The sequence below is a fragment of the Coregonus lavaretus genome (genome assembly GCF_964263955.1).
Source record: "Coregonus lavaretus genome assembly, chromosome: 3".
Classification (NCBI taxonomy): domain Eukaryota; kingdom Metazoa; phylum Chordata; class Actinopteri; order Salmoniformes; family Salmonidae; genus Coregonus; species Coregonus lavaretus.
In genome coordinates, this window is record NC_139990.1 from 65,023,002 (window position 1) to 65,050,130 (window position 27,129).

General features: G+C 45.6%; 1 protein-coding gene across 1 annotated transcript in view; it reads right to left on the minus strand.

Annotated features, from left to right (window-relative positions):
* LOC311126945 (DNA-binding protein SATB1-like) overlaps positions 1-27,129 on the minus strand; it is a 41,406-nt gene that overhangs the window by 8,858 nt on the left and 5,419 nt on the right. The window contains exons 5-11 of the mRNA XM_084158668.1: positions 22,475-22,523; positions 18,442-18,553; positions 16,933-17,010; positions 14,016-14,515; positions 12,021-12,233; positions 9,874-9,945; positions 9,241-9,396 (exon numbers count right to left, since the gene is read on the minus strand). Of these exons, the coding sequence (XP_084014794.1) occupies positions 9,241-9,396; positions 9,874-9,945; positions 12,021-12,233; positions 14,016-14,515; positions 16,933-17,010; positions 18,442-18,553; positions 22,475-22,523 (1,180 nt within the window). The remainder of the gene's footprint in view (positions 1-9,240; positions 9,397-9,873; positions 9,946-12,020; positions 12,234-14,015; positions 14,516-16,932; positions 17,011-18,441; positions 18,554-22,474; positions 22,524-27,129) is intronic.

Below are 27,129 nucleotides of genomic sequence, written 5' to 3' on the forward strand. Positions count from 1 at the left end.
ATAATAATACAATAAAATAGTAACACGAGGAATAAAATATAATACACAAGAATGGAGCTATTTACAGGGAGTACCAATCCCAGATCAATGTGCAGAGGTACGAGGTATTTGAGGTAGATATGTACATGAAGCCAGGGTAAAGTGACTAGGCATCAGGATAGATAATAATACGAGTAAAAAAGTGTGTGTGTTTGTATGTATGTGTGTTTGTGTTCTGTCGGTATGCATGTATGTGTTATGTGTGTGTGTGTATGTGTGTATGTAGTGTATGTAGTGTATGTGAATGTGAATGTGTGTGGGTTTGCCAATGTAGTGTGTATATATAGTCTAGTAAGTGTGTGTAGAGTCAGTGCAGATAGTTTGGGAACCATTAATTGATTATTTAGCACTTTGGCTTGGGGGTAGAAGCTGTCTCGGAGCCTGTTTGCCAGACGGTAGCAGAGTGGACAGTCTATGGCTTGGGTGCCTGGATTCTTTGGCAATTTTTCGGGCCTTCTCTGACACTGCATGATATAGAGGTCCTGAATGGCAGGGAGATCAGCCCCAGTGATGAACTGGGCTGTCCACACCACACTCTGTAACGCTTTGCGGTCAAGGGCGGTGCATTTGCCATACCAAGCGGTGATGCAGCCAGTCGGTGATCAGGCCTTCCACCGTCGTGTCGTCAGAAAACTTGATGATGGTGTTGGAGTTGTGCGTGGCCATGCAGTCATGGGTAAACAGGGAGTACAGGAGGGGACTAAGCACACACCCCTGAGGAGCCCCGGTGTTGTGGGTCAGCGTGGTGTAGGTGTTTTTGCCTACCCTCACCACCTGGGGCCGGCCCGTCAGGAAGTCTAGGATCCAGTTGCAGAGGGAGGGGTTCAGTCCCAGGTTCCCTAGCTTGGTGATGAGTTTGGAGGGGACTATGGTGTTGAACGCTGAGCTGTAGTCTATGAACAGCATTCTCACATTGTTATTTCCCTCTTGTCCAGGTGGGAGAGGGCAGTGTGAAGTGCAATTGAGATTACGTCCTCTGTGGATCTTTTGGGGCGGTATGCGAATTGGAGTGCATGTAGGGTGTCTCGGATGATGGTGTTGATGTGTGTCATGACTAACCTTTCAAAGCACTTCATAATTACAGATGTGAGTGCTACACGGCAATAGTCATTTAGGCAGGCTACCTTGGAGCTCTTGGGAAAAGGGACAATGGTGGTCAGCTTGAAACATGTTGGGATTACAGACTGGGACAAGGACAGATTAAAAATGTCAGTGAAGACACTTGCCAGCTGGTCTGCGCATGCTTTGAGAATGCACCCTGGTATTCTGTCTGGAATACAGCCTTGTGATTGTTAACCTGTTTAAAAGTTTTTCTCACATCGGCCACGGAGAACGAGATCACACAGTCATCTGGAAAAACAGTGACTTTCACGCAAGGCACATTGTTATATTCCTCGAAGCGAGCATAAAAGGCATTTAGCTCATTTCAGAGTTCTGCATCGCTGGGCAACTCACGGCTGTGTTTCCCTTTGCAATCCGTTTTCGTCTGCAAGCCCTGCCACATACGACGAGCGTCAGAGCCGGTGTAATAGGATTCCACCTTCCTCCTATATTTTCCTTTTGCATATTTGAGGCCTCGTCGGGGGTCATAGTGGGCTTTCTTGTATGCGTCCATGTCCGTGTCCCGTTCCTTGTAAGCGGTAGCTCTAGCCTTCAGCCCAGCGCGGATATTGCCTGTAATTTTTGGTTTGGATACTTATAGTAACTGTGGGGACGAAATCGTCTATGCACTTATTGATGAAGCCCGTGACTGTTGTGGTAAACTCCTCAATGCTATTGGATGAATCCTGGAACAAGTATACAGCTATTATGTTTTGCAATAGTTTTCAGGATTCACCTTTAGTAAATGGTAAAACAAGTAGAGTGAACAGTGAAATGTGCACCACTACATTAGTTCCACCTGGTAGAGCTCAGGTCCTGGGCTTTACTCACTGATCCTGCAGGGGATTGTCCTGGACATAGTAATACATGGTAATACTCTTGACTGTTCATAACCATCTGACTCCCTGCAATATAACTAATTGGACTGGGGCCTGACTGTCCATGAGCATTTGTGCTGTAGAATGAATCGATCAATTACCACTCTTTAGAAACAACACATTAAAAAGTGATGATTTGTGTTGAAGCAATTGTGCACAAAACCATCCAGTCAAATTGTGAAGCCTTAGTAGGAAATACATTGCTCAACAGACTATAATGTAATCTACAATTTAAATCCCTTATTTTTGACATTTATACAGAGTTTAACCTGTAGCTACATAAAAACATGCATTAATGTCTGTCAAAGTGGACTTCCTTCGAATTGGTTGCCAGATTTGTTACCTAACCCCTTTTGCAGGAGTGTCAACAGTAGAGTATGCATACATACCCACATCTGCTCAATCTGAAACAAACAAGGCAACCTGCTTCCCTGTATTCATTTTCAAATTGCAACATGGGAAGTCTTGACCGACACATTTCAGACCTGCAGTGGAAGATTTATGATGTCAAAGACACCAGCTGGGAATGTCAGCGTTTACTGAGTGAAAGGTCATGCCCTCTTGCATCACAATGCGCCAGTTGTCAACAATAGCAGACTGGAAAATCTACATTGCACATTCTGTGGAGTGAAAGCATGATTGTGCAGGAAACGTTCTCTTTCTCAGCATTTACTCACAGAACAATGGCAATCGGTTCATCGTCACAGAATGTCACAGTTGCAGTATGAATTCCTAAAACGGGAACACTTACAACTGGGACAGAATGACCAGAGCAGGTCAATGAAATGTCAAAATCCTCAAATACAGAACATGACACATCTGTGATCTGCTCTGCCAGGCTACAAAATGCCATGCCAAAAAAAAGCCCCAAAACAAATCGCTATGTTGTATGCAGGGTCTCTTTGTCAAACATTAGGAGGCATGTTCAGTTGACTGTGTAAGAAATTAATCAAGCTATTCCGGATTTGATAACTATTAAACACGGAGAGAGAGAGTACAGTAAAATCTCTTCATCACTATAGTATTCCTCTGTTTACGTCTTCTATGGAGTCTACAATAGTATTGAGGCAGCTACAGAAACAGGAGAACAAGTAAGAGAGTGAATGAACGCACAAAGGACAACCAACTCACAAAAGAGGAAGAGAGAATTTTCAGAGTTTCAGAGCTAAACAGCATCTGAATTAGGAACACACCAATCACCTACAAGGAGTGTGATTCCATCAATTATAAGCACTTGATTGAGATTTAATTCAAAGCTGGAGTTTAATTGCTAATATCAGAGCATAATTAAGCTGATAAATCATTGCTGATCTTATTGAATTATGGATTAAAATAGCAGAAAACCTGCAAATTGTGTATGTCAGCTAAAGCAGCATCTGTAATTGGTCTACAAATTTGCTTTCAGATGGAAGGGACTGTTACATTTGTTCAAATCTCCAAATAGGAACTTTGGTCAAAATCAAGGGTTTCAATGAATGATATGTATGAGATGTGAGGGACGTCTTAACCTTCTGTATAAAATGAGAACTGATGTGGAAAGTCATAGCTATACTGTATGAGAAGCCTACTTTGTGGAATCATGTGCGTAGTAAGAGTGAGGAAAGAGAGAGAGAGAGAGAATGAAAGAGAATGAGAGCGAGAGCACACAAGCACTCGAATAGGCCCTAATGTCTCCCCATGCAATTCCCCTCCCTCTCTCTCTCTCTCTCTCTCTCTCTCTCTGTCTGTCTTCTCTCCCCCCCCCCCCCTCTCTCTCTCTCTCTCACACACAGACTAACACATCCCCACACTGCATCTGCCGGAGCTAGTGGCTGTAGTTAAATTGAAATATTCCCGGCGTGTGTCAGAAGCATGCAGAATGGTAATTATGACAGATCTGATTAGGCGGGCCGAGTCAGGCGGCTCCGGGCTGCAGGTGCGACCTTGTGCATTCCTGCGTGTGTAAATAAAATTAATTACAAGCGTGGGGGCGCGCGGCGCGTGACATCGGTGCGCATGGGGGGGACTCCCACAGGGGGCACCCTAATGGAATATTTTCCCCGAGTCTAATAATACAGTTGGTATTGACTTGAGGTAATTAGGGGGATCATTAAGCGCTTTTCCCGGCGTATTTGCCTGCCTGATCAGATTAGCCAGAATGGGCCTCAGAACAAGCCCTGTGTGGTCTGTCAGAGGAGATAGTGGGAAAGTGCTGGAGCGAGGCTCTCCCACACCGTTAGCCCGGCCTGGGAAGGAGAAGCAACGGGGGCGTGGAGGGTGAGAGCTACGTCAGACTTGGACAGCGCGGGGCAAATGTCGGCAAATGTCGGGGAGTGGAATGTGGGATGGAGGTAGGTACAGTAGGTGTAGTGGAGAGGGGCAAAAGAGGGGAGAGAGGAGGATGGAGGGGAAAGAGCAGAGCATGAGGCAGATGGGAGGTAGTGAGAGAAAGAGGGTGTGTGTGTGTGAATGAGAGAGAGAGAGAGAGAGAGAGAGAGAGAGAGAGAGAGAGAGAGAGAGAGAGAGAGAGAGAGAGAGAGAGAGAGAGAGAGAGAGAGAGAGGGGAGAGAGGGGGAGAGAGAGAGAGAGAGAGAGAGAGAGAGAGAGAGAGAGAGAGAGAGACACAGAGAGAGAGAGACACAGAGAGAGAGAGAGAGAGAGAGAGAGAGAGAGAGAAGAGAGAAGAGAGAGAGAGAGAGAGAGAGAGAGAGAGAGAGAGAGAGAGAGAGAGAGAGGGAGAGGGAGAGAGGGAGAGAGAGAGAGAGACACAGAGAGAGAGAGACACAGAGAGAGAGAGACACAGAGAGAGAGAGAGAGAGAGAGAGAGAGAGAGAGAGAGAGAGAGAGGGGAGAGAGAGAGAGAGAGAGAGAGAGAGAGAGAGAGAGAGAGAGAGAGAAGAGCGAGAGAGCGAGAGAGCGAGCGAGAGAGGCGAGAAACAGACAGTAGAGTAGTACAGTAGAGAGGTATGTGCATGCTCAGTGAGACAGCAGTCCTGCTAGAGGGGGTTGATGAAATGAGAGGGAGTGGGTTAGATGCTGGTGGGGATTCCTCTGTCCATTAAACAATAAGAAAAATGCTCATTTCAGAAGGAGGAGGAGGAACTGCCTTTTGCAAGATAATTCATACACTAAATTAATTATTCAGACATCTGGGTCTCCAGTTCAAGAAATTGTCTCTTTAATAATATAGAGGATCTGCCACCGTTTCCCCGGCAACCTAATAACCAAGCAACCGGATAAATAAATAAATCAATTAATAAACAGTCATGGCCTTTATTTCCCTTTTGGTGATGCTCTCTCGTTTTTAATCTGCCTCGGCTTCGCAGGGAGACAACCCGGAGTCTGTAAACAAACAATGGAGATATTCTGTTGGCCGTTGCACCACAGACACAGAAGTGTAACTTTGGGAGGTGATTTATAACTTCCCTCTGGATCAGCCCTATAACCGCACCCCAGTCATATTATCCATGAAGGCAAAACACTCAAGTTATAAACCCCTCACATTTTTTTAATCTTTAGGTTCATGACTCATGGTGTAGGAGGTCATGACCAGTTTCTCCGTAGACTCTTCCTGCTTCAGAAGATCAGATATTATTAAACTCTGTCAAAGCAGTGAGTCTACGTTCCAAATGTCATCTACAGTAACATCTGCCCCTTAGACTCAGCAGAGATAGGAACCCAACATTTCTGGTGAGAATTGATTGACAGGTTTGGTAGGATGGGAGGGGTCCATGCACTGAGTATTAAGGGGGTGGTTGGGCCATATGAGTGGAAAGGATGTAAAGCGTCAAAAACAACAACACAGATTCCACTAACCCAGGATATGAATCATTTTAGAAATTATAGGCAGGAGGGGTAGGTCCAGTGATTCCAACACCCTCCTCCTCCCCTCTCTCTCTCTCCCACTCTCCACCTTTCCACTCCAGACCAGCGAGGCACTCAGTGTCCCTCCCCCCACCCCCCCGGAGAGCTCCGTGCCAGGCGGGCGCAGGGTGACAGATGGCACACACCAGCCCCCCCCTGCACCAACCCCATGCCTGCCCCCCCCCCCCCCGGTGGTGCAGCGGCGGACCAGATCAGTGCCATTCTGTCTCATTAGAGCCTGGCTAATTAGCGTAGCCTCTTCCAGGGAAGAGAGAGAGAATGACGGACAGAGAGAGAGAGGGAGAGCGAGATAGGCGCTTGGTGGTGGCGTTTCTTTTCTGTATTCCACTGGTCACTGTGTGTGTGTTGGGGGGTATGAGAGCTAACCCTGTGGCGCAGGGGCTCACGGATAGCTTGTTGTGTGACAGCAGGGACTCTGATTCAGACAATCACAGCTCCCTCTCAGGATGTGTGTCAGGCAGTTTAGACACCAAAGCCATGTCAGGGGCTCCCCACGGCTAGCCTCCTACCGCTAGCCTCCCATCGCTAGCTTCCGCTCCTTTAGCAGCCAATGACATACAGCTAGCTAAACATCCTCTCTGTTAGCCTAGCCAATATGGATAGCCTCCCTTTCACTAGCTAAAACAAATAGCTAGCTAGCTACCACCTCTACCGGTGCAGCTTTGCTAGCACTGACAAGGGCTCTCATCAAAATCTACCCTCCATCTCTTCGAACGCTATAACTAAAGGGGCGTCTCCTAATGCTAGCTGCGGATTCTGCCGGCATTGTCTCCTGTAGCTGGCTTCAAACCAATAGGCTACATCATCAACAAAGGCTACCTCAATACTATAGTTACCCTCTAACAACCTGCTCAAACTAGTATACAGTACATCTCCCACAGCTGAATGTTGGCTCAACTTCGAATTTGATAAGAACTAAATTTGATAAAAATGAAATATGAAGGGTTATTGGATTCTATCTTAATGTAATGTATAGCTGTACAAATAAATCAAAATAGGCTGTAGTCTCAAGATATAGGCTGCATGACTGAACTAGATGTCAACCAGCAGCAGAATGGAGATTTAAATTGTACTTACTCACTGCACCCAAAATGTAGCGGTTAAAAAGGTGATTGAAATGCTACTGTGAATATGAGAGAGAGACCTACCAGTTAAAGGCTGGCAGAAAGAGAGGTCTGCTGTGGTTACGAGCCCTGAGAGGGGACGGAATGGCTGTGTTCCAAACCCCATCCCCCACCCAACACACACGTGCACGTGCACGTGCACACACACACACACACACACACACACACACACACACACACACACACACACACACACACACACACACACACACACACACACACACACACACACTGGAGTGTAAGCCAATCTCTAAACTCATGCTTATAGCTCTCCCACCCAGGGGACCACCACTGCTCCCACCCTCTCCCACTCCACATCCCCCTGCTCCCCTTCTCAGATCTCCTCCCCTCTTCTCCCCGCTCCTCCTTTCCCCTCCTCTCCTCACTCTATCTATCTTTCACAGGGGCAGGGCTAGACGAGGCAAACACACACACACAAACACACAACAGCTGCCTGAGCCAAGCTCTCCTGTCCTCCAACCCCCCACCATTCGCCAGCTCTTCCAGGGTGGTGGGCTGCATACATGCGAGCGTGTGACCACCGAGAATTCCTGCACTTTGCCGGCATGGCAGTGAGCAGAGGGGGCACGGCACACCAATCAGACACGCATGTGCCAGCCTCCATATCGAGGATGAGCCGACCCCTCCCCCAAACCCCCATTCCTCCTGCCAGTCTACATCCCAATGGATGGACCCATCCCCCACCACCATCCACCACCACCAGCTCCTCTTTCCCTCACACTCCAACCCCAGCACCAGCAGCCCCCACTGGGCTAAAGGGTAGGACCTGGGTCTCTGGTACTGAGTCTGGGCCTGGTGCGGTGTGGAGCCGCCACTGCCCCTGGTGGTGGTGTGGGCCTGGGCCGGGAGGGGCACCAGCTGCCCGGGGAGCGCCCATTACGAGATGGAGCCAGAGATAAGTGCTCTCCCAGGCCCCCTTTCACAGGCATAATTAGCACACTTCTTATCTGCTGCTCAATTCACATTCACACCCTCCGCCTCCATCGCCATGAATGGAGGAACAGGGAGACAGGGAAGAGAGAGGGAAGAGAGCGAGAGAGAGACAGAGAGAGAGGGAGAGAAGAGAGAGAGAGGGGAGGGAGGGAGGGAGCACAGTGGAAACCTGTTCACTCACAAACGATAATCTGAGAAGAGATATTTTTTCTCACCCTCTTCTCTCCTCTCTTCCAAAAAGTCTTTGAACTCCTTAACAAAAACAATGGTTTGTGCATCAAACTGCAATTTGGTAAAACAAAGGTATCTGGCTCTATAATCATCGCAATCAGCGAAAAAAATAAAAAGCTCCACAGATATTTCCAGATAATTTGGCCCCTGTTTAATCTATTTTATTTTTCTTCATCAAGTAACAATTGTGGAAACATTTTCAACTGTGCTCCACCGATATATGAAACCTTTAATAATAACGGCTTGCTCCGCATTTCTTTAATTAGTTTTAATAAGAGTTAAACTGATGGTAATTTTGCTCACACAAGCCGGTATTCAACGAGTGGGTTGTTGCCTGGGCGAGATAACAGGCTCCGCTTTAGTTGAGAGTCATTCAGAGCACAGCTAATATAAACAGGTTTGTTTTGTGTTGAAACACTGTCTGCTGTTCGCTAAACCCACAATATAGGAGACATATGTCATTACGACGATAAATCACCAGTCGGTGAAGAGAGCAGAGTTGCACAATGTGGCGCTTCAGTTTTTGAACCCCCTAACTGGTGAATGTCTCCAGATCTGGTTTTATATTGTGTTTTATTCCTTTGTTTTCTAATGTTTCATCAACCACACTGGGAAGGAGCCAAATTGTCTCCACGACAAGTTCAGGCATGAAATGAAAATATTAGCTCTGTAAATATTGATGTGTGTATTATATTTCAAGCTGTAACGTCCACAGAACTGTAACTTATAGTTTAATAACATACGTTCCCAATGAGATAGCCTGAGACACATTCTTTTGTTCAACATTTTGTTTAAATGTTTAGTGGCAATTTCTGCAGTCCTCTCTCAAAATGATACCAGTTTCTCAGTTAACCCTCTTCTACTGCGTGGCAAAACGGAAAATAATACTTATTGCTTATGGTGTTGTTCTGTAGGTCTGTGTGTCTGTACTAAAATAGCAACGAGAATATCAACTGAGATCTGCTCTTAGTGTCTGTGGCCTAGAACTGTATGTTGCGTGTCTGTACCAAAATGGCAACCGGCGTCTAAGTCAGTATATGGGTCTGTACCTGACTCTTGGAGGCGGCCACCTTGGCAAACAGAGCCTGGGACACCTTGGCCCTCTTCATCTCCTGCTGGATCTCGTCATAGATGGAGGAGTTGATGTTGAGGATGCAGCTCTCCGTCTTGCCGTTCCACTCGCTGGGAAGCGGAGAGGCCTTCACCTGGGCAGGATAAGGAGTGTCAGCAAAAGGGTTGGAAAACAAGGTGATGCTGCCGTGTTTTCTGGATTCGGGGATCTGTCCAGATAGGTAAAGAGAGGAAAGTAAACTAGGTATAAAACATGGGAGACAATTTCACATTCAATTATTTCATACATTTCATCATTCGTCTAATTAACTTCACTTAACAAATATAAGATAACATATTGGTAACACTTTATAGTAACTTTTACGAATAAGCATTAATAAACTATTTATAAACTATTAATAAATAAGTCTTTATTAATTGAATTACTTATTAATAAGTATTTCTACTAAAATTCTAAATTCTAAAACTGCTACGAGCAAATCATGCTACAATAACCATAAAATGCCATAACATGCAGTATTACGATAACCATTAATAACAACATGTTATTGGAACAGTACAGTAACAGTGAAACTGTTACAAAGTGATGGTTAATTGTTGTGTTTGCTTACAGGAGAGATGCCCACAGGGATTCTGGGGTTCCAGTCCTCAGTCCTGACGTTGTTACAGTCTTCTCTCCTGGGCTGCTGGGGCAACAAAGACATGTTTGTTTAGTCTCACCCTCAGAAAGAAGATTTAACAACACACGCACACACATTAGCACAGACAAACGCGCACGCACACACACACACACACACACACAAACACAAACACCCACACAATAACAAATGTTTAGGCTGTGTCAACATAAAGGTAGTATAGTACATGTGCAATGATAACTTTAGTACACTGCAGTCTCATTGATTAAGCTAAACTGATCAGAAATCAGATTGCAAAGAGATACATGGAATTGAATCAACATCACTGCGTGGCTTGTTTTCTCTGGAGTAAGAGAAACATTTGAGAATAAATTATTACTCAAATTCTAAAAATCGAATCGAATCAGAATAAATCATACTATTATCATTCAGATGCAAAGTCCAGAGGAAACACTTATAAAATTTATGTGAATACTGAAAACATATATTATTTTTTTTACATGTAGGCAATAATTAAATTATTCAGTATTAATCTTGTCAGTTACAAACTTGCCCAAAACAATCTGTAAAAATCTAAAATAAATGTTTAATGTATATGTCTAGACATCTAACAGGGGAGCCATTTTGGTGGTTATGAAAAGATAATGGACCCCACATTTGTGGTAAACTGGAATGTTTTATGATTCCTGGGCATCTTTTAAACCATTTATGACTCAGTAGGCGAGGGGTGTTAGAGTGTGTACTGATTACCAACAATTTCCTCAGTAGCTCTAATTGTTAAGCCTGGGACATGCAGAGGCTGGTGAGGGCACTGGAGCCACCCATGGGCACACATGAGAAACATACCTCCGCATCGTTTTTTAGGAGGCCCATAAAAGCCTCCCTGTCTCTGTTCAATTGCCACCCTGACTGATTTATGTGGCTAAATCTCCCAACGCATTACTTTATACTCTATAGGAGCTGTCAGTGGGAGTCTGGCATATGTCCAGGCCAGGGCTAGGCCTACTTTGATAGGACTCAGTCATAGGTGAAGGGTAGAATATAGAAAAGCCTATTAGGGCAGATGATCATATGCTACTATGATGTTTTATGTTCAGCAAGAAGTAAATAACTGTATAGCAATTGGCTATTCGTCTGACATTTAATCATTGCTTATACACCGGTTATAATGAAACGTCTATGTTTCCTGTACTACCCCATAAAATGACACATTCAGTATACAAGCCCACCTCCACAACTCTAAAAACTGAAATCCCAGCCCTGGAATTCGACTAAGACAATTATTCAATTGAGAAAAGGTGTATGCACCTCCTGATCCACAAGTTTGAAATGGATGCACTGAAGTAAACAGAATTAGGGCCTGAACAGAGGTATGTCTTATAGCTAAAAACATGGTTGAGTCTGGTCAATGTGTCATTGTACAAGGGACATCTCTCTCTCTCGCTCACTCTCTCGCTTTCTCTCTCTCACTCTGTCACCCTCTCTGTGTCTGTCTCTCGCCCTCTCTCTATTGGTCTCTCTCTCCCTTTTTCCATGTCCAGCTATCACAGCCAACTGACTGTTGAGGAAGACCTGTGAACTGCAAAGTGGCCTTTTCCTACTTTAAAACCACTGGTTCAGAGTCTGATTCTTCCCTTTCCTTCCAGTTTTGTAAGGACGGCCACTGCGATCTGGCCATGCAGTCAAAGGGGCCTCCCTGTTTGGCCAATGTGTGGCACAGGAACATTCTCTCTCTCAAAGAAAAGGCCGTCTTCAGTCCGAGGCTGAACAGAGGAGGCCTTTGTCTGGCCCTCTCCGCCCCAGACACACTCGACCGCACTCAAAATGTGCTTAAGTGGAAAAGTTGCCACATACCTTTCCAATAAAGAACTTTGATTGTGGGAGAGACAGTGGAGAGCTGGTGGTCAGGGAGTTGAATGAGGAACTGATTGACTGACAGACTGGGGGAGATTCGCTCCTCCACAGAACTTGTCGTCATTGAGTTGCTTCCAATTTTAAGAGTGGGGTGGGTAGTGGCACTTGCTGTACAACTTAAGGTCAAAATAAATGATTTGAGATGTCTGTAGTGTGTGTGTGCACGCTCCTCTGTCTGTGTGTATGCTTGCCTGTTCGTTCCATACCTGCACTGGCCGGGTGGGCGGGGTGCTGATGAGTGGCGCAGGCCCCATGGCCGAGGCGGCCGTCAGGCTCCTTTCCCTCTCGTCCTGGTAGATGCGGTCTCGCTCGACCTCGGGCAGTTGCAGGAAGTTCTGCATGGCCCGCAGGTTGACCAGCAGAGACTGGCTGGCCGTCTTAGGATCCTCCTCTTTACGCAGGATCTCAGACAACAGGCCCTGGGAGGAAGAGAGGGAGGGAGAGAGAGAGAGAGAGAGAGAGAGAGAGAGAGTCAGAGAGAGAGAGAGAGAGAGAGAGAGAGAGAGAGAGAGAGAGAGAGAGAGAGAGAGAGAGAGAGAGAGAGAGAGAGAGAGAGAGAGAGAGAGAGAGAGAGAGAGAGAGAGAGAGAGAGAGAGAGAGAGAGAGAGAGAGAGAGAGAGATGCCCTATTTATAAGCCCTGAGAAGACTCATTCATTGCCATCACTACAGGAACTTAATGTCCATTGTGAACATTCTATTTCTACTAGTAAACTCTCACAGACCCAGAGGATAATGTAACTATTACAGCATATTGACTCAGTGAGCATCAGTGTAGCAATCAGTGTATCCGCTGTTCCTTTTCAATAGCTATGAATCATGTCATTATGGGAATCACTGTATTATCAGGACTGTGTGATTGAGGCTTTTCATCCGCCGTTGGACACACACTGAGAAATCCATTTTCAGCTTCTCTTTATCAATAGGTGTGTGATTTGGAAATAAACAAAATGATTTTGTAATAAACAACATGATGTCAGTGCTGTTGATATTTACACCAAATACCAGAGTTAGAACTAGTGGCCCCGCAAACAATAACGGAATGTTTAACTAATGGTATGGTAGTTTAAGAAAACACATTGTACTTGTGACTTTATGAAACACTAAAGAACATTGGAATAGACAACCTTATGACGGAGCCAAGTATGTATAACTAGATAGAGGCATCAACTCTGAACGGGGAGACAAGCTTTCAAACTGACATTGAGTGCATGTCACAGGTATTCTGAAGATTGTGTGAGATTATGTGTGTGTGTGCGCAGTGTGTGTGTTATGTGTTTGCGTATACGCATGTGTGTGTGATTGTGTTTGTGCATGTATGTTTATTACGCCCAGCTATCACCCCTTTCCATTAATCTCCCCAGTCAATCGGCCGCTTCTACAAAAAAGGGCCGGCGAGCCCCCGTGTGTCCACCTCGCCCCGTGTAGACGCCACCCCCTGCGGGTCGCCACACGCACCCTTTATTAACACGCTCGGCAGAAACAGGAAGAGAAAAAAACTAACACACTATAAATAATACAAGAGGAGGCTCTCAAAAGGCACATTACTAATTCTTCATACAGGCGAGATAAAGCTGAAAGGAGAGAGGCTTGCCAATTTGCACAAAAACACCACTGTCTGCTTGCTATCCACTTAACTTTTTTTGTGGGGAGAGCGTCGGTACGCACTGATTCCAATAGATTCTTATCAAGAGGTTTCGCACACAACTTCAAAGTGGCGGAGGAGTAATGAGGTTTGCTGCCACCTCCCCCCAAAATATGCAGAACATCTTAAGACATTATCTCTGTCAGGGCCCTGCTGCGCGCCTGCCTGTAAAGTGAAATCACATGTTTTAGCGGAGGGAGTGCAAGCCGTGACCGCGCCTGGTGCTCTGACGTTGTGGCTTGCCAGGTGTACTGTAGCTTTTAAATAGTTAATGTTGTGGTGTTAGGTTGTTGTAAGCAGTTATAAGATTAACTGTTTTGATGATGGCCTTCGACAAGAATGCAGAGTTTGACTTTGAGGCACTATAACTCAAAACAATTCTGTCCTTGTGACAGATATGTCAGAGTGCTTTAGGGAAGGGTAAGTGTGTATTCTTGAATTTCCAGTCCTGGTAGCACATAATACTATCTTGAGGTGTTGCGATTTTTCCCCAAATCTCCTATTGGCATCAATGGGTGATTTATGCAAAAGTCATAGTTCAATTCTGACCCTCCTCACCTGGGTCCTGTTGAAAGCCACGCGGGCGAACACGGCTTGGGAGATACCGGCCCTCTTCAGCTCGTCCCTCACCCACTGGTATATCTCCATGGACACCTCGGTGTTGCTGGCTACCTGGGGCTCCAGGGGCTTGGTCAGGGCATTTCGGTTGACTGGCGGGTGGTTGAGGTACTGCTGCGACAGCGACTGCTGTGCCAGGAGCCGGTTGACGGCGTACTGCTGGTTGAGAATCTGGGCCATGACCAGCTGCTGGTTCACCAGCTGGGGGCTGATGGGGGTGGATACCAGGCCTGGGTGGTGCAGGCCGGGGGGGAGCTGAGCCGGGCGGCCAGGGGTCTGGCCCCCACCGTGGGACGGAGGGGGCAGGGGGAGCACCGGGGAGGAGGGGGGCTGCTCGGCCGTGCTGCCCGGGATGGGTTGCTGGGAGAAGGTCAGGTGGTTGTGATTGTGGTTGTGGTTGGGGCCCGGAGGGGAGTGGTCGGACAGGCCGTCCATGTCTGCTGGAGGAGGGGAAAGACAGGGGAGGGAGGGGGAGAGGAGATTCAGGGTCAATTTAAACACTTTGAATACTGGCTGAAGAATACAGCAGAAAGTGCCCAGACAGAATGCACCAATACACTCTGTCCAACCCACTCAGATGAGTAAAACAGACTTTGACATTTAAAACAGTGCATCAGGCCAAATCTCTGAGCAACAAAACTTTACAGCCTCTGAACAAACCTGTGTCCCTGTGGTAAGGCATAGCTGTTCAGACACTTGCCTGTCTAAAAAGCCCCAGCCTAGATTCAGGCCCCAGATAAAGGGCCTCAGTGTGCAACATGCAGGCAGCCCCCAGAGCCTTGGCAGCTCCCGAAATTAGTTTATAATGTCCATGGCCCAATCATGTGAGCAATAAAAACAAGTGTGTGTGTGTGTGTGTGTGTGTGTGTGTGTGTGTGTGTGTGTGTGTGTGTGTGTGTGTGTGTGTGTGTGTGTGTGTGTGTGTGTGTGTGTGTCTGCGCTGGGAGACAGATCATCCCTGAATCACTCTTTATGTCCCTAATTCTAAAACAAGGTACGGAAGCTAGCCAATATAAAAATTTTGGGGACGGCCTAAATATAACTCCAGGAAAGAGAGAGAGAGAGTAGGAGAGAGAGAGAGAGAGAGAGAGAGAGAGAGAGAGAGAGAGAGAGAGAGAGAGAGAGAGAGAGAGAGAGAGAGAGAGAGAGAGAGAGAGAGAAGCACTATCTTATAAAGAGAATCCTAGACATGACCTCTTCCATATTCCAGCCTGTTCAGGCCTAAGGAAAGATGAATGTACTATTTATGGTGTCTCTCTCATTTTGGGAATATTTAAGTCCATAATGGCAGCTTGTGAGCATTTTGAGCTCTGTCTAAATTACACGTCTGTGGATGAAAATAATCATTAAAAAAATCGAAGGGGATATTAAAGTGACTATGAGTGAATGTGAGGTTTCGTCAGACTCACTCCAGTATTTGGATCTGGTAGAATCTGCTGAGGTTTTCTATCTAAAGAATTCATATAGATTTAATCATTTACATGCACTGAACTTAGAATAGTATCTCTTAAATAATCCATATAGTACCATTTACACCTAGATGTGAGCAACTGCCAACATGGGGCCAAAAAATCTTATTGAATCATACAAATCATATTTCTGAGAAGCACAAATTGGTGTTAGGAGGAGAAACTCTTCCACAAACTCAATATTTCAGCGGGAGATAAAAGATTGAGAACCTGGAAGAGATCCAAAAATACACACAATAATCACAAGTATAGCAGCATGTTTTCTTAACTGTCAGGAAACACAAAAACCGGCCAAGACTGTCTTTTCAGTATTTGTCTAAACAAATTATTAAGAAAAAAAAAAACGTGGTAATAATTACATCTCTCCCATAATCCTTGGCATTCCCTGGCTGTGATGCTTTGCTCTTGTCGCTCTACTCTGTGCTCACACACATTGCTGGGGGGCATGCTCACAAATACACACACACACACATACTGAGCGCACACACACACACACACAGCATTTCCATGCAATTTGAAAAACAAGGGGTGGCAGAAAAGCACGGCAGGCCCTGGAGAAAAGGCAGCCACAGAAGTGGGAGTCCTTGTGTGGAATCCAGCCACAAAAGAGCCCCGGATTATACACACAATGGGAATGGGATGTGGGTTGAGAGAGGGAGGGAGAGCGAGGGAGGGAGGGGGAGAGAGAGAAGAGAGAAAGAGAGAGGGAGGAAGAGAGGGAGGGAGAGAGAGAGAGAGAGAGAGAGGGGGGGAGAGAGAGGGGGGTTGAGAGAGAGAGAGAGAGAGAGAGAGAGAGAGAGAGAGAGAGAGAGAGAGAGAGAGAGAGAGAGAGAGAGAGAGAGAGAGGGAGGGAGGGGGGCGAGAGAGAGTGGGGGAGAGAGAGACGGGGGAGTGAACAGGTGTCCAAACCCCATGGAACTCTCTCTCCTGCTGGATAGGGGGACTGCCCTGAACTGCTCTCACACTTCAACAGAGTAGAGACCACTTTGCTGGGTCCCATAGAGGCAGCTCTGACAGCAGTGACTGTCGACCAGGCCCCTTCAATGTGTTTAACCAGACGCATTTTCAATTACAGACAGTGTCTCGATGTAAGACAATATAACTACACTGCCCATGGTGGTGGACTAAGTGTATGTTTATGAAACTACAGTGGCACTGAAGCACAAAGGAGAGACTAACACGCTCCCTTTCAACAGTGCCCTCTATGCCATCGCTGCCACTCAACGGGCATGCATAGTAGGCATTCTTTCATGAATATTAAGGTTGAGAGTGTCGCCGCGGGCGGCAAACAGCCACCTGAGGGGTGCCAGCTTTTGCAGGGACTGGGTAGGGACACAGTGCAGTGTGTGAGTGTGCCCACAGACGGTGTGTGTGGCCACGTGACGTACCTAGTGTGTTGGCACGCGGGCTGTCGTGGAGGACACACGTCCCCAGGTAGCCCTCCAGCTGTGAGGGTTGGCGCATGCCTGCACAGACGTGTGGGCAAGACAGGCACACACACACACACATAGAGAGGAGAAGCCACACAGTGCACAGGTGAAGAGAGAGAAAGAGAGGGTTAACGCCCCATACAATCTACATGATATATGACCAGGGGAAGAACATAAGGGATGCCACAGAGTTGATACCCACTATGCTTCACCTCATATCCCAAGTATACATAAATATCACTTTCTAAATACACACAGGACTTGTCTAAATGTGTAGTTTCAACATCGCTTCTACTTGAGATCCTACATTCTTTATGTACTCTTCCATAAACCATAAAGAATGTTACGTAAAATGTGTGTATGTACACAAGAGGATGGGTAGGGGGCCAGTGGTGTTATGTGTCCATGTTTTTAACAGAAACATTTAGTATGATATGATCAAAACAGAGCGTTCACAGGCAAAACCATGAAAACATTCTGGTTTTCTATCTTGACCAGCGGAGGCTCCTCAGAGGAGGAAGGGGAGGACCATCCTACTCAGTAAATTTCATAAAATTAAAATAGTGAAACATTAAAAAAGTTATCCTTTTTAGATAAAACTATACTAAATATATTAATGTCACCAAATAACTGATTAAAACACACTGTTTTGTAATGAATGTTTACAGTAGGAAAATGTGAGTATCATATAGTAGCCTAAACCTATCGATGTTACATTGAGCTGGGTGAATAGCATATGAATGACAGTCATCAAATGTGTTGTAATAGAAATAAGGCCATGCTCATAAAAATATATACCCTCCTCCCTAATCTTAAACAGCACCGACTGCCACTGATCTTGACTGTAATCAACATGGGCACTAGCTTGTATAGGACGGTGGATTTCTACACAGAAGGTTGAAACCAATACTCTATTTTACTGCATATTAAACTCCATTAATATGACTGGTATGGTATTTAATGACCAAAACACATAAAATAGACAGTACCTGAATTATGTGACCTCATTTCCAAAAAGAGACAAGGAGGACTAAGTGAGTTATCTAAAATACAAAGCCAGCCTTGTTCTATTTTGACAACGAAAAACACATTGATTTCAAACCAGATGACAGCCAGGAAAATCATCACTTTGTCATTTGTAGGAAACTGAAACCGTATTCATAAACAAAGGTCGCAGACCTCAATTTAGTCTGTGATTTTGACAGGCATTACTGAATACTAAACTACATCTGATAAGCAATAATAGATTACACAGAATGGATTCAGGAAAAACAGTGAAAACATTGTGCACCTGAGCAGTGTACAGGGAAATATCTGAGAAAAGCCATCATTAGATGATGTGATTAAAATGTGTTTAATGTACCAGGAAGAGGGGGGGACTATGGGGCAGACATATTGGAATGGTGATTGGGGGGTCTGATAAGACAGTGTTAGTGTAACATTTTGCACTCGGTCCATTTTGCTTACCCATCATATCTTTTGTCTTCTTGAAATGTTTATACCAGCGCCCAAATTCCTGACACTTCGCCGCCGACACATTTGCATAGTAAGTGCTGTTCACAATGGAGGAAATCATACTCTGAAAGAGAGAGATTGGTAAAGAGAGAGAAAACCTTCAGGATCCGCTATGTGCAGCACGAGGACATTTATTAATGCTGGTGTGACATGCACTAATACAGTGTTTCCTTGTCAAAATGAATAAAACATTTCGGTGCACAAACAACAATAATCTAGCAAAGACCATTTGTTATCAGTCATGCACAAATCTTGGTCTTGTCTTTCCAAATGTAAAACAAATCAAAATGAAATATAAGAGGTGTGTCCCTTTATAGCAAATGCCACAGAGTTTGAGAGAACCTTTCTGGGAGGAAGGTAAATAATGGACTTCACTGAATTAGTAGCCTTGTTGATATCAGGGTGTAGTCCTACAGTAAAGAGCAGTTTGCTTTCAAAAAGAAAGATAACAAACAGACTATTAAAAGTTAGCATCTGGAAATCAGGCAATGTAAACAGATGTTTCGTTTTTTTCTCTTGCTCTCCACAATATGTTAAAAAGCATCTGCAAGGGATATAAGGCTTTATATATCTGTGCCCTCTCGCCTTCTCCAAAATTGACTCTACTCTTCCCTATTTATTTCTCGAACGCATTCCTCGCAAACAAGGCGCCGTTTTCTTTTCATTAAATGTTTTAACACCTTCCTGGCCTGCGGGTGAATAGCAGGAGAAATTGTTTTGATTGTTATAAATATTCAAAAGATGAAACCATCTGTTTTCAAATTACAGGTATGCCATCTTTATCATATCTTTAATATGAGCACTTGGGGACGGGAGAGAACCTTCTGGCACAAACGCACTTCAGTGAACAACACACGGCGCTGACAGCAGAGCCGCAGCCACATCTCCCACTCCTCCTCACCGGAGATGGAAGACGAGGGAGGATTTTGCCTGCTGCTGTGAACTCCTGACCTCAACACCCCTACACAACTGGCATACACTACAAGCCTGGTGAATTGCGGAATTGTGGATGATAATTGAGGATGAGTTATTGAGGATCTGACAATTGAGGATTGGTATCTTCAATAGTGTTAATAGAAAATGGCAGATAGAGTACAGTATATCAGCAGAACCAAGTCCATATGAATGCACTATTTTGGTGAGTACCTTATAGTCAGTATTGTGGCATAATGGGAGCCATTCCTTGGGCGTAGCATGTTTTATTTACAGTATCTGGGCGAGGCAGAGACAGCTATAGCAGGGCCCACCCAAGACACACTGCCTGTGTTCCTCCATCTTTGACACAGATGTTCTAATAAACGCTCTTCATTAATCAGGCATCTCCCTCCATACATCACGCCTCTCACTGGGACACACACACACAGTGGCAGGTACACACACAGGCAGGTACAAACACACCTACACACAGGCACAGACACAATACACACACTTGCCAAGCCATGCAGATAACCACCACCACCTCGCGCCCACGAAGCCTCAACAGGTAGTGGTGGGTACTGTTGTGTAGTGTGGCACCAGAATGCTGCTGTCTGCCTGCCCTGGGCCCTTTAAGTGATAGCCATCTACACCACAGGAGATTATCAGTGTGCCCAGGAAGTTGCGCAGGGCCGTTATCTGCCCCAACTATCTATTCCACTTTCCGTCATGGGAGAGAGACGCATGAAAAAGGCACGGTGGCAAAGCCTGCCATAGCCTGCAAGCACATGCACACACACAAACATAAACTAACTAAGACACCCTACACACACCCTTGTCTTGTTCTCTAGTTCTGATTGCGGCTAATATCTTGCTTCTCCCAACCCCCCCCCCCCCCCCCCCCCAAACATCTAAAACAAATTACCGTCAATTCCACACCAATTGGGTTAAGAGTCCCCACCCCTCCCCACACACACACACACACACATGTACGCACGCATGCACACACACAAGCATACATACACACCAATAGGACCTACCACTACCTCAGCCGCTGGCAGCCTCAGAGCAGAGCCCAGACTCACAAAGATGGCATTTGATGGCTATTTGCTGCTATGCAACAGGACAGCTGCTCTGTCAGGGCCGCCCGGTGGGGGAAGGAGAGGAGGCAGAGAGGTGAGGGGGGCCTCTTTTGTTGCCGTAGTTTCAGAGGAGCCTGGGGGTTAAGTTCGAGCGGGCCCTCTCAGAGAGGGTGGTGGTGAGGAGAAGGGGGTGGACGGGAGTCAAACCTTTTTGTGAGACCCCATCTCCTTTTCCTCTACAGGGGGCATTACACTCAAACTCCATCTGAGCGCAGTCAACTGATATTCCACTGGGAACAATAACAATGGCCACAGTGGTGAATACAGTCTCTTTTCTCTCAGGCCCCCCTCCCCTCTCTTGGAGTCAGAGTCTCTTCAGGGCATTTGTAGGCCAAACACACAAAGCATGACTCCCCGCCACAAAATAATTAAACTAAATGTTTGACAAGACCTAGAACAAAGACGCCGTTTTTCAAGATGGCCCCCCCTCTTTCTTTCTCTCTTTGAGCGCTGTTCTGAGGTAGGGTTCATTCTCTCCCCCCAATTCTCTGTTTGTTAACCTTTCTCTCCCCAGGATTACCCTCCTGAATATCAAGGAGACACTAATCCTATAAAAGCTGCCAATCATCCCTGCCTCCGAACACGCCCTTTCCTCTCCCCGGGCACCGTTCGCTTCCCAGAAGCCTTAGGAGCGCCAAGTCCTCTGTGGCCTCTCACCTGCCGCCCATCACATCCCCCCAAGGCACTGACATCAGAGACCCTGAGCCAAAGTTTAATACTGATAGGAAACAACAGTAGCCATGCAGGGCTAATACTGGGCTGGGCTCAATGGACCAAATGAGCGTTGAGACTTATAGAGAGACCTATTAAAAGCAACAACACACCTCTCTATGGGTATATCTATGCAGAACCCACAGTATAACAGATGTCAGATATTTTGACGTCAGCCATCTTTGAACCCCTACAATGCAAGTGAAGGGATAGCTGCTTTTAGTATATCATATATGATATTTGGGATTAACAATGCACATCTCAACTAGGATTTCATGTTTCATTTTAGGTAGCCTGTAAAACAGACACTCTTACTTACACAGAGCGTCTTACAATGAGTAAATGACAATAGCTGAACAACCGAGTAAAATGGAGCATCGATGCTATCCTCTGAGCCTGTGCGGTTGGACCGCACCACAGAGAGTAGTTCACATATGGACCGTAAACAGGGTGATTACCGGGCTGAGGGAGAGAGGGAGGGAGCGGCGGCTCAGCCTGAACGCCACCGGGGGACTCTTTACATCATCACCACGCTCTGCCCGGCTAAACACACACACACACCACGGGCCTCTAGGTGACCATACGGAGAGTCGACTCCATACCGTACTCCATAACACACACACTCCATACCGTAAGCGCTCACACACACACACAAACACACTCTATATCGTAAGCGCACACACACCCAGACGGCTCCTGTGATAGATATACTGCTGTTTCATTCCTCCAGAACAGCTTCTGTTATGAGCTATGATATACGACGAGAGCAGTAATTCTATAGAGTCAAGTACTTGAATACAGAGTGAGTGTATTACATAATGGTGAGAAAACAAACTCCAAAAACATTCATATTTCTAGCCTGATGTATAAAGAGAAAAATCAAGATTATTCTGGGTTGGTCCATTGTTTACCCAACAATAACCCTGCATTCAATCAACACTACTGCTTCTGCAAATGAGGGGGGAAGAGAAGAAGAAGGGGGGGGGGGGGTGTGCATCTATATGGACGACAATGGGTATTGATTTGGATTTTCTATGGCAATTCTCCTTCGTGTTCCACTCTATCAAACTGGGCATTTGAAAAAGGGACACTGGCAGTCTTTGGCAAATGGAATAGTGGGGGTTTGTGGACGGCTCCAGCACCTGTGATAAGGGACATTCTTTTGCCAGAGAGCTCTGGTTCATGTCTTTGAGTAACTCCTTGAGGGCATTTCTTACTGTAGAGTGGGTCCACTGCTCTGGCGGCAGGTCCTCCAGTTTAGGACAACTGTGAGACGAGATAGGAGGTAGGAGGAAGAGATAGAGGGGGAGAGAGAAAGAGAAAGGGATGAGGGTGGGGGGAGAGGACGGAGAACAGGGAGATTGCGAGAGGGGATGGGGAAATAGAGAGAAGGAGAGAAAAGAGAGCAGCGAACAGGAGAGAACAGGAGGAGAAATAAAGAGAGTGAGAGATGAGCAAAGGGCCTTGCTTGCTTTCCTGCTGCAAGCGCCCCTCCAAGACAGACAGATTTCATTTGGCGCATCAAGCAGATGCATCTGGAGATTGCTCTCTCTCCCTCTCTCCCTTCTCCCTCGCTCTCGCTCTCTTTCCCGCTCTCTCTCCTGATTGTTCTGATTAGTTAATTACTTTATACAACACATCTGCTGTATTGATGCATGAATTATACATCAGCTGCATGTGGCCACTATTATTTCATGTTACTTCTACCTTCCTGGCTCGATGTGCTCGACAAAACAATTTAAGGTGTTACCGGCTAGATTTCTGCAGTGGGGGGAAAGGAAATAACAACATGCCGCACGTAAAAACATTTTTGGATAAAAATACAAAGAATGTATGCGTCTATGCGATACACAGATGAATGTACTCTATTTACAGACAAGTGGACCCCCTTTAAAACCAGACCATATTAATGAGGAGGAATTTGAAAGTGAACAAGCGGGTCTACAGTGAGAGAGCCCCGTTCGCTTCAGATAAGGATTTCTCCATTTGATCAAGCACGCGCCGCGCAGACGTCACGTGTATGGGACATATGGCCGTGTTCGCATTGCATGCATTCCTGAATTATGGCAACAGCAAAAAAACACATGAACCGCACACTCCACAGTTGGTATGGGTGTCTATTGGGTTTATGTGTGTGTGTTAGGGGGATATGGGTTGCTATTGTCTTAGAGGTTATCAAAAGGTTGTAGGTACTTTGATATGTGTAATGCATATATAATAAACAGAAGGTAGATAGAGAAGTTAGAGGATTCAAAGATAGAGGGCGAACACACACACACACAACACACACGGCTCTGGTTGAGGCTTTGCCAGAACACCTTAAACGGCTGTAGCAGCTAGAGAGCCTCTGGGGAAAGCAAAGGAACAGAGGGGAGGAAAAGAGAGGAGGGTGAGTGGTGGAGACAGACAGCTATCCATGCAGGCACACTAGCTTGCTGGAAATAAACACAACCTTCTGTGTCCTGGCTGGTGTGTGTGTAGAGTAGGGGAGGAGGAAAGAGAGGGAGGGAGGGAGAACAACCTGTGTGTGTGTGTGTGTGTGTGTGTGTGTGTGTGTGTGTGTGTGAACAGCCCCCTAGAGGGTTGCATTAGCAGTGAGCTAGTGAGGGTAGGGCTGAGTGTGTGCAGCTGGCACAGGCCTCTACACCAGCAGTACCAATCTCAGTGTGTGTGTAGTCTGTGGCTGCTATGTGGTCTGTAAACAGTACGTGTGGGCTTTGTGGCCAGGCTGGTCATTAGAAATAGATGGCGATTTTGGACGTTTGAAAACGTCCTGAGAACGTCAATATATGCCTTCCTCGGCGCTCAAAAAAAAAAGAAGAAGAAGATTGCCCAGCACTGGGCGTGAACTCATGATGATCGGAGCTGGAGCGTCTGCTTTGACCACTGCACTACTGCAGTTCACAATGCTCTAGCAAGCCTTGAGAACACTGTGAATACTGATGATACCTGATGATAATAGTGCGTAGTTTGTTATTATTTTGTTGTAGCCCTTTCCTGCAGTCAAATGACCTAGTGGCCTCATGGGTGGAATGTATTTCATATTTTTCATAATTTCATAATTAATAAACATACCTTCTTTTTTTTACACAGAAAATCGGTGTTTCTATGTCAAACGGTTTTGTTATATTTCAGTCTTCTGTGATGTATATAAAGTGTAATATTGGAATGCAAACTCAAAATTGAATACATTTCAACTCTATATCTGACATGGTAATGAAATTCATTTTTTTAAGACTATAACCATGTGTGTGAGGTGTATACTTTTGTTTCAAAGTAGATTTGTTTAAGACTACCAAGAAACACTGTGTGACCCTGATTTAGCCCACCGCAGTAAAATGTTAAGCCTTCCCCAAAACCATAGCCCTAACTATTAATGCCCAATCTGTTAACCTTTGAGTTGTTTCTGTTTATTATTATTTATTTTTTGTTTATTATTATTTATTTTTTGTAATTTTTACTCCCTTTTTCTACCCATTTTCATGATTACAATCTTGTCTCATCGCTGCAACTCCCCAACGGGCTCGGGAGAGGCGAAGGTCGAGTCATGCGTCCTCCAAAACATGACCTGCCAAGCCGCACTTCTTAACACCCACTTGCTTAACCCAGAAGCCAGCTGCACCAATGTGTCGGAGGAAACACTGTTCAACTGACGACGGAAGTCAGCCTGCAGGGGCCTGGCCTGCCACAAAGAGTCGCTAGAGCGCAATGAGCCAAGTAAAGCCCCCCCGGCCAAACCCTCCCCTAACCCGGACGACGCTGGGCCAATAGTGCGCCGCACTATGGGACTCCCGGTCACGGCCGGTTGTGACACAGCCTGGGATCGAACCCCAGGCTGTAGTGACGCTGCAACACTGTGATGCAGTGCCTTAGACCGCTGCGCCACTCAGGAGGCACGAGTTGTTTCTGTTTTAACCCTGTAACCATGAATGAACATGAACCCTGTAACCGCGGAATGAAAGCGCCAAAAAAAGATGTTCATCCATAATACGTTGAATTTCGAAGGGAAACTGAGATCTTGTTGGTGTGGCTACTGACTGTGGTCAACGTAAATGGTGTGTGCATCTTTACAGTAGGTGCTATGAGCAAACCTGACTGCCATGCATGGTTTTGTATGGACTGGATAGCTACCATTGCTACAGTGGCTTGCAAAACTATTCACCCCCCTTGGCATTTTTCCTTTTTTGTTGCCTTACAACCTGGAATTAAAATTGATTTTTGGGGGTTTTGTATCATTTGATTTACACAAGATGCCTACCACTTTGAAGATGCAAAATATTTTTTGTGTGAAACAAACAAGAAATAAGACAAAAAAACAGAAAACTTGAGCGTGCATAACTATTCACCCCCCCCCCCCCCCCCAAAGTCAATACTTTGTAGAGCCACCTTTTGCAGCAATTACAGCTGCAAGTCTCTTGGAGTATGTCCCTATAAGCTTGGCACATCTAGCCACTGGGATTTTTGATCATTCTTCAAGGCAAAACTGCTCCAGCTCCTTCAAGTTGGATGGGTTCCGCTGGTGTACAGCAATCTTTAAATCATACCACAGATTCTCAATTGGATTAAGGTCTGGACTTTGACTAGGCCATTCCAAGACATTTAAATGTTTCCCCTTAAACCACTCGAGTGTTGCTTTAGCAGTATGCTTAGGGTCATTGTCCTGCTGGAAGGTGAACCTCCGTCCCAGTCTCAAATCTCTGGAAGACTGAAACAGGTTTCCCTCAAGAATTTCCCTGTATTTAGTGCCATCCATCATTCCTTCAATTCTGACCAGTTTCCCAGTCCCTGCCAATGAAAAACATCCCCACAGCATGATGCTGCCACCACCATGCTTCACTGTGGGGATGGTGTTCTCGGGGTGATGAGAGGTGTTGGGTTTGCGCCAGACATAGCGTTTTCCTTGATGGCCAAAAAGCTCAATTTTAGTCTCATCTGACCAGAGTACCTTCTTCCATATGTTTGGGGAGTCTCCCACATGCCTTTTGGCGAACTCCAAATGTGTTTGCTTATTTTTTTCTTTAAATGGCTTTTTTCTGGCCACTCTTCCATAAAGCCCAGCTCTGTGGAGTGTACGGCTTAAAGTGGTCCAATGGACAGATACTCCAATCTCCGCTGTGGAGCTTTGCAGCTCCTTCAGGGTTATCTTTGGTCTCTTTGTTGCCTCTCTGATTAATGCCCTCCTTGCCTGGTCCGTGAGTTTCGGTGGGTGGCCCTCTCTTGGCAGGTTTGTTGTGGTGCCATATTCTTTCAATTTTTTTATAATGGATTTATAGTGGGATGTTCAAAGTTTTGGATATTTTTTTATAACCCAACCCTGATCTGTACTTCTCCACAACTTTGCCCCTGACCTGTTTGGAGCACTCCTTGGTCTTCATGGTGCCGCTTGCTTGGTGGTGCCCCTTGCTTAGTGGTGTTGCAGACTCTGGGGCCTTTCAGAACAGGTGTATTTATACTGAGATCATGTGACAGATCATGTGACACTTAGATTGCACACAGGTGGACTTTATTAACTAATTATGTGACTTCTGAAGGTAATTGGTTTCACCAGATCTTATTTAGAGGCTTCATAGCAAATGGGGTGAATACATATGCATGCACCACTTTTCCGTTATTTATTTTTTAGAATTATTTGAAAAATGTAATTTTTTTCATTTCACTTCACCAATTTGGACTATTTTGTGTATGTCCATTACATGAAATCCAAATAAAAATCCATTTAAATGACAGGTTGTAATGCAACAAAATAGGAAAAACGCCAAGGGGGATGAATACTTTTGCAAGGCACTGTATTTCCAGTCCATCCATGACTATCAGGTGTATGGCTGGATTGCAGTTATGTCTTTGCAGTTTTGGCTGCTGCAAGGTCTATGGC